General features: G+C 41.1%; 2 protein-coding genes across 2 annotated transcripts in view; one reads left to right on the top strand and one right to left on the bottom strand.

The window, feature by feature from the left end:
- Positions 1-1,217, top strand: part of LOC101308480 (monothiol glutaredoxin-S15, mitochondrial-like) — a 3,280-nt gene extending 2,063 nt beyond the window's left edge. The window contains exons 5-7 of the mRNA XM_004302907.1: positions 366-432; positions 854-932; positions 1,021-1,217. Of these exons, the coding sequence (XP_004302955.1) occupies positions 366-432; positions 854-932; positions 1,021-1,080 (206 nt within the window). The 3' untranslated portion in view covers positions 1,081-1,217. The remainder of the gene's footprint in view (positions 1-365; positions 433-853; positions 933-1,020) is intronic.
- Positions 1,218-2,731: 1,514 nt separating this feature from the next.
- On the bottom strand, positions 2,732-7,369 carry LOC101302763 (periodic tryptophan protein 2-like). Its single transcript, XM_004302888.1, has 7 exons — positions 6,173-7,369; positions 5,642-5,893; positions 5,457-5,555; positions 4,670-5,038; positions 4,158-4,502; positions 3,406-3,633; positions 2,732-3,305 (listed from the first exon to the last, which is right to left on the bottom strand). The coding sequence occupies exons 1-7, from the start codon at positions 7,367-7,369 to the stop codon at positions 3,129-3,131; spliced, it is 2,667 nt and encodes an 888-aa protein (XP_004302936.1). The 3' UTR covers positions 2,732-3,128.
- Between the last annotated feature and the right edge of the window lie 444 nt (positions 7,370-7,813).

Genomic DNA, 7,813 nt, shown 5'->3' with positions numbered 1-7,813 from the left:
TAGCGGTCTCCAGCAACGTCCCCGGTCACTTTCCCTTCCCGGCGAGTCTGTTCTTTTCCAGTTTTCCGGCGAAATCACCCAAAACTTCAAATAAAGTCGATCTCGCCGGAAAACTGGAATTCGGCGGACTCGCCGGGGAGGGAAAGTGATCGGGGACGCTGCTGGAGGCCGTTGGGGTGGAGGCGCGCCGTCGTCGGAGCCGTACGTTGGCAAACGGAGGGACGTCAGCACTTTAAGGGCATGCGGACGTCCGCACTTTAAGGGCGTGCGGACGTCTCCTCTGATCCGGACTGTATATATGTATGTATGTATATATATCTATCTATTGTGCAAATATTTTCTTATGATGACTATGGACCTTGCAGATGTTCCTTTGAGTGCTAGAAATATCTTGGAAGATCCTGAGCTGAAAAATGCCGTGAAAGCCTTTAGGTATGTACTACTCTGTGTTGTATTTTCCAAAGCTTTCACACCTTTGATTATAGGAGCTAGCCCAGGTTGGTTATATAGTTGTAAGGGAAAATATTTGTTCCACTGAATTACATGAAGTATTTCAGGAAATCATAGTTGTATGAAGAATTATCATTGTAATTTGTCCAGTACCCAATATTCATTATTTCATTGGAATTAGGAGTAGTCTCCTCACTCTTGGTTCATCAAGAGTGTGTAATAGTATTAATAATAAGAAGTGTTCTGTTTTCGTGGGTTTTTATTTGAGTAAACATCTATTTGATGCCAAAATTAAGAATATGTTGGTTTCTTAGAGGCAGGGTTGGTGGTTTAGATAAACTTAGCATTTTTCATATCAGGGTTTGCTGTTGTTTTCTTAACGTCTGTATCTTTTTTCTTGAAGCAACTGGCCAACATTTCCACAGATTTTCATCAAGGGGGAGTTTATTGGAGGGTCAGATATTATTCTCAATATGCATCAGGTTAGTTCTTGTGATTCAGTTATCCATATATAGTTATAAATCCAGGCTGTGCATTTCTTTAGATTAAAACTGTGGTACGCTTTTGTAGAACGGTGAGCTGAAGGAAAAGCTCAAGGATATTGCAGCTAGTCAGGAAAAGTCTGAGTAAGTGTTCATCTGAAGACGTGTATCAATTTCCAGTTGGGTTAAGTGCTTGTTTCTGAAGGTGACAAAAGTAGTTTTCATGTATCCGTGGAGTCAATAAAGCCAAAATTTTGTTCAAATCAATAAAATGTCGCTTATTTATTAGTTCATCTGCATGCAAAGGTTGCAGTTTTATGTGAGATTGGTTCTTTTAGATAATTGATTCCTTGGATGGTAGGCCTAAGATCTGTTTCAATGAGGAAATTAGAAGTAGAATTGGGGGACTGGGAATAGAACTATTGAGCATGGTACTAATTGTGATGTACAGCATCGCCACACATATCCAGGCTTAGAAAACCAGCTTTTATGGTGCACTGGCTCGGTGGCTCCATTACATAAGATAGGGATAACATTTTGGTGTGATTTGGATTTCCTTTATTCACGCATAATTGGGAGTTTGCTATAGTTGGTGGGGAAGGAGAGAGTGGCTGTTAACAGAACATAACTGGTTGTAAAATTATAATGGATTCAATACTGAAGTTGTTTTTGACAAGAGAACCACAGCCTAAATTATCAAAGTGTAAAGCTGAACTAGCTGAGAGGGGAAGTGCATGGTGTAAAGCTTGAACTAGCGTTGGCAACAAATCTGTTTGCGGTGTATATGCAGAAAAGAGGAGACTCGGACCGAAGTAGCTAAATGTTTGATATCAGAGCAAATGGTAGAAATGCGCCAGGGAATAGAAGCTTGACAATTAAGGCAGTCGATAAGTATTTTGTTGTCACCTTCAACTAGAATATTATGGAAACCATGGATCCAGGCAGCATGAGCACAAGCCTCTGCAGTAAGAACATCAGTGATTCCCAGTTTTTTTGTGGTAGCAAGAATAGGGGGAACCTTCAGAGTTTCTGAAAACAACGCCAGAGGCAGCAGAATGCTGATTGACAGAACCATCAAAATTCAGTTTGAGGTAATTGTTGTGCGGGGTAAACCAGCGCAGCGAGGCATGAGGTTTATGAGGGGGTGGAAACAGAGAAGGATTATATTTGAGTGTAGTGAGTAAATAAAGTGGCAGAAGAAACCGAATATTAGGACAAGTAAGAAGAGAATGTTTTAAGCTGGAGAGAAGGAAAGGTGAGAGACCAAATCTGTGAGGCAGAGGTGCATTGAAGGAAGGGATGATAATGTATTTAAATATGTTGGTAGCAGAAGGGACAGTTGCAATACACATGAGCATTACATCTTGGGGGAAAGACGACCTCGAATGAGTTGCCAAGCAAATACATCTTGGCATTCTTGGGGGAATTTTCAGATGCCAGATAGAATTTAGAAATTTAGCTTGAGAATGAGGTGGAATGTCTTTGGTGAGTAGAGTAGATGCAGAGCAAATTGAGAACTTGCCACTGCTATTGGGACCTCAAAAGAACAAGTGTTGTTGAGGAACAAGAGGTTTAGGAATAGCTGCTGCTATGGCATGAATAACGTCCTGGGGAGAGAATAGAATCTGCAACTAAGGTGTTGATATTTAAATAAGGCTATCTAAGTTGAAGAGGGATAAGATTCAACAATAAAGTTGGGACGGCAGAAACCAGAATGATGGAAATTTCAAATATTAGATTCACCACGACAGACCTTTGCTTGTTTGCTACCATAATCTCCCATGGAAATGAATTGTTCCCAGATTAAAGGAACGAGATGAGACAAAAGCAAATAAGATAAATCATTTCACTATTTGATATCATTCCCAACTCCACATAGACAAGCAATCTGGAGAACAGGAAATGTCAACATGTAATTCTGTGTCTTTTAGTACAACAAAACTGGAGATCGATGCCTGATGCTATGCCTATGCGTCAATTCATATTTTAAGAAAATCTAATTCGATAATCAGACGGATGAATACCTCCCATGACATGAACCGACACCAAAAATACCTCCCATACTTCCTGGTGTCACAAGGGTTCCAAGCCAAAGTGTGTTGATATAGCACATGGCAGCTAAAAATAAGATGCAAACAGCAATGCTACTCAGAAGATTCGCCTCAATTGCTTTAGCGGCATCAAAATCATTTTCTTTCATGAATTCTCGATAGGGCGTTTTGAACATAAATATCGGAGCATACATTCGTTGGAATCACATGTACTTGCCAAATCTTGATGTGTTCTCGTAAGGGCTTTCTGCAAGGATATTAAAGCAGGCTTCAGTTTTTGGGAACTTTGTTGAATGGAGTTCCCATGAGCTTTGCAGATCTCCTGCAAGACAAATTAATCACATACAACTAGTGAGACCTCAATCACAGTGCAACAGGTCTGTAGCATCTACGAATGAACAGAAGAAGTCAAGAAAAAGTACCTGACACCACTGAAGTACGAACTCCAAATGTGGGCATTTTTCTAAAAGATGTGCAAATACCTCAATTAATCTTTCCAAATATCTGGTCGGGATTGATGAGGCAACGACAGGGATGTCTATGGAATTGACAGCAAAAATACATTTCTTAATTAAAGAGTCTTCATTTAGTCTTAGACTAAGGATTAAAGCTTTGGTCACTTGTTCTTCATTAAGTGCTGCATCAACTCCCTGTAGAATAATATAAACAGAAAGCAAATGTCAGAGAAAAGAAAACCGATGGTAAAACTTCTACTATAACCAAGAAATAGTTCCCATTAAAACAAAGGGTGGTTACTGTTTAGACCCTCAAAATTGGCTCAGCAAGTCACTTGAGTGAAATTTTCAGTTCCCATATCCAAATTGAAGTAAAATGACTTTACTGAACATTGTAGTAACATAAAAGAGGTATGCCACTGGAACAGAGGTATGCCATTGGCAGTTTGGCAACATTTTTCCACACAACAAAAAAAATCATCTTCGTTCTGAGGGTCAACATAACAACCCTATAAACCAATGAGCATCTTCGTTCTGAGGGTCAACATAACAACCCTTTAAACCAATACGAGAGCTAACTAGTTAGTTGCCTTAATGTCATCTCCGTTTTCACTATAAATTTGCAAAAGTGAAATATTCCACGACCATCAATCTTTCACAACTGTAATTCTATCATAAGCAATGTCATTTGTTAGTAATATAAAGGTTTCATGAAGTACCTCTGGCGTGACATCCATGTCAAGATCAGTTGGATCAAAGATGAAGGAATCATCAATAGAATAAACTAGAACCCCCTCGGTTGTTGCTGCTGAGAAGCTCCTACCAGTTGGTGCAATTCTCAGGCATTTAGTTCTAACAACAGGCCTTCCACGATTAGGCATGGACCCTGGTAAATCATAACCCAACTTTCCCCGGGTTTGTTTGTCAATACCTTCTTCCAAATCACTGTCATCATTATCAATTAGATCCAGGGGGCCAGCATCTGTCATATTCTTTGAGTTTAAGAAGTCAAGAACTCCATCCAAAGATAAATTGTGAGTTATCTGAAACTTCCGCAGTAATACCTGTAAAAACAAATCCAGTTCATAGACCCATTAATGTGATGTTGGAACAAAATGACACAACTGTAGACCCTTGACAAGTAATTCATAGAATCTGACAGATCCTAAAGGGGGGCAAACAATCACAAAAATATAAAATATACATGAAGATGTTATTTATGCTAACTAACCTGATCAGCAACATCATACATGCAGATGTATTTACTACTTCCCCCAGCTAATATGTAACTCCCATCAGCAGAATAACACAAGGTTGTAAAGAACTTTCCTGAACTTGAGTTGGCAGCTGTTCTACGATCAGTCATAAGACGACCACCAGAAATGTCCCTACGACCCTCAATGGTATACATTAATAAGCCATCAATTGGGTCCCAGAAATGGATATGACCTTCTAATGTGCTACAAGCCAATTGCTTTCCATCTGGGCGGTATACCACTGTAAGAATATCATGTGTGTGTGGTAATGTTTCAACACCACCTTTTGATTCAAAAACATCCCACAACCGAACTGTTCTGTCCCACGACGATGAAGCTAAAACCTGCATGTCAAAGATAACATATCATCCTACCGCAAACTTAACAATTTTAAGAGTACAGCAAGAGACAAAAAAAAAAAATAAATTCTCTTCAATTAACTCAGCAGTTGGATGCAATTGAACCGTTTCTAATGGATGACAATTTGATTGATTCCAAATCATGCAATAACTAAAATTGCCTAGTGTTGGAAGGATATAAGAAAAAAATTGCTCAGGTGAGCAGCTCTAAGGACAGAACAGTTGTTAAAGAAGGCGAAGAGCAGTGAATTCCAATGAGAAACACACTTGACAAAAGAGAAACAGAAACCAACTCAAAAGTTTTGAAGCATAGACATCTAAAATCACCAGGCTTAGCAATCGAAATCTCAGGCATTCAAAACAAACCAGTATAGAAAATCATATATGATATGAGTAGACTCACACTTGCATCTGTAGGAGAAAAAGCCAAACCATGAACAGGACCTTCATGACCGCTAAGAATGTCCTTCACGTTGCCTGTCCTCATATCCCAAACAAAAATCTGGCACACATAATTTTAGGTAAATTAGGAAACAGAAACTGAAAAGCAATAAAATCAAAATACTACGAGCAACAAAGAACAAATACCTCAAAGGTATCAAGAGTACCAGCACAAATCACTTCACCACTCTGAGTTGCTGTCAAAGAAACAAATTGTCTTGGTTCTGCGGTGGTATACGTCTTAAAATTTCGATAACGGAAAAAATCCCATGCACGAACAGTCCCATCCAAAGAGGCACTTAAGAGTGTGTTTTTGTTAGCCAAAAAGTGGAGTGCAGTGATTGCATTTTCATGCTCAGAGAATGTTACAAAACAGAATCCTGAAGAAACGTTCCAGACCTGAAGAAAGCAAACAATAAAAACTCTAAAATAATCTGTAGCTGATAAGATTATGAGCAAGAAAATGATACAGGCATTTGATACTGCAGTTGTAAGGGTGCAGCATGCATGATGAATGCCAATACTTAATTCTATATATCGAATGTGAGGTGCTCTGCCTCAATTTGTTCTCATCTTTCTTTAATGATAAAGCTCAGAACCTAAAACTACTTGCATAAAACTAGACAAGTATCATCATCTTTGAGTAGAAATGCTGTTATGTTATTAAAGCTCATTTACCTTAACTTTGTTATCATCTGCCCCAGTGGCTAATAGTTGTGAATCAGGCGAATAGGCAACACAGTTCACATCAAAGTAATGCCCCTGCTGCTTCAATATATAACTCTCTGACCGCCACTCCCAAACAAGCAACTGCCCAAGTTTTGCACACCCAAACGTCAGCCAATTCCCAAGCTCATTAAAAACCGCAGTTGTAATCTTCTCTCTCGATATCGACAATCTGTGAATGCACACAAAATCCGGCATCTGATACAGCGCAAACACACCCTTTGAGAACCCCACAACCAACATATCCAGCCCCCTATGACAGTCACACGCCGTCACCTTCATTGAGGCCTGCCCAAAACTCTCTTTCTTCAACAACTCCCATTTTCTGTTCACCAAATACCCCCCTTCTTTATCCAACTCCCCATCATTTCCCTCGTAACCCTTCCTTTTCTTCGCAACAACACCTTCCACATTGCCTTCACCATCCTTCTCCGGCGTATCGGGAGACACTACCTCCTCATTTTCACCATCATCTCCACATAAACCCCAAACAAACACATAACCGTCACGCGCAACCGTATAAACCCTACAAACCTTACTAGTATTCTTATCGATTCCGAAAAATACACCAACTACTGTATCCCTATGCCCCAAAAACATAAAAGGCTTAACCTTCACCCCTCCCAATTTAAACTTCTTAATACAGAAAATCCTAGCAGTCAAGTCTTTCGACCCGGCCAGCACATAAGCGGAGTCGGGGCTCCACTCCAACGCCGTCACCTTATCATCACAGTCAGCAAAAGTCTTAACCAACTCAAACGGAAAAAACTCCTTCTTAAACCCCGGCGACCGCCAAATCTGGACAACCTTACCGGTGGCCACGGCGATGAAACCGCCGTCGGGGCTGAACGCGGCGGCGGCGACGGCGGTCTTGAAGGAAATCCGGTGGAGCACGACGCGGCGGCGGAGGTTGATGAAGAGGCAGCGGTGGTTGTCGTCGACGGTGAGGAGGAAGACGCCGTCGGGGGAGGCGGCGATGCGGCTGATGTTGCAGGAGGACTGGATCGGTAGGGTTATGGTCGTCGAGTCACGGAGGTTGGTGACGGAGACTCGGTTACCGACCGGTGAGATTAACTCCGTGTTGTTGACGATCACGGTGTTGCCGCCCCGGTACGGCGCTCCGAGAAGGTTCTGGAACCTGAAGTTCATTGCTGCTTAAGTTTTCTCTGGTAAGAATTTGGGGATTTAGGGTTTTTCATAGGGTTTAAGCATGAGTTTGGGCCGGGCGGGTTATGAGCCCAAGCCCAACACGGCCCAGTTAGAAGAGGGAGCGGTATAGGGCACTTTTGTTCCCGCTCGGGGGAGTTCAAAAAGCAAAGATGACTATGGATGTCGTCATTTTGACCAGAAATGTTTTCAACCAAAAATTTCGGTGGCGGTGCGAAGAGAGAGAGAGAGAGAGAGAGAGAGAGAGAGAGAGAGAGAGAGAGAGAGAGAGAGAGAGAAGAAGAAGAAGAAGAAGAAGAAGAAGAGAAGAGGGTTGTGGACTTTGGAGTCTTTGCTATTTGGAAAATCATCGTCTCCGACTATGCTAGTAAGTTATTCGGTTTTCGTTTGTCTGAATAATGTGTGGTAAACATCATCATTTTGGTT

This window comes from Fragaria vesca, linkage group LG6 (assembly GCF_000184155.1).
Source record: "Fragaria vesca subsp. vesca linkage group LG6, FraVesHawaii_1.0, whole genome shotgun sequence".
Classification (NCBI taxonomy): domain Eukaryota; kingdom Viridiplantae; phylum Streptophyta; class Magnoliopsida; order Rosales; family Rosaceae; genus Fragaria; species Fragaria vesca.
Note: the sequence above shows the minus strand (reverse complement) of the source record. Positions and strands in the feature narration are given on the sequence as shown.

Bases quoted from the DNA above. Each gene is read 5' to 3' on its own strand.
- LOC101302763 (XM_004302888.1), bottom strand. From the start codon at position 7,369: ATGAACTTCAGGTTCCAGAACCTTCTCGGAGCGCCGTACCGGGGCGGC. The intron at 5,894-6,172 runs GTAAATGAGCTT...TGCTTTCTTCAG, and splicing joins CAGATGATAACAAAGTTAAG to GTCTGGAACGTTTCTTCAGG. The intron at 3,634-4,157 runs GTACTTCATGAA...ATTATTCTACAG, and splicing joins ACATGGATGTCACGCCAGAG to GGAGTTGATGCAGCACTTAA.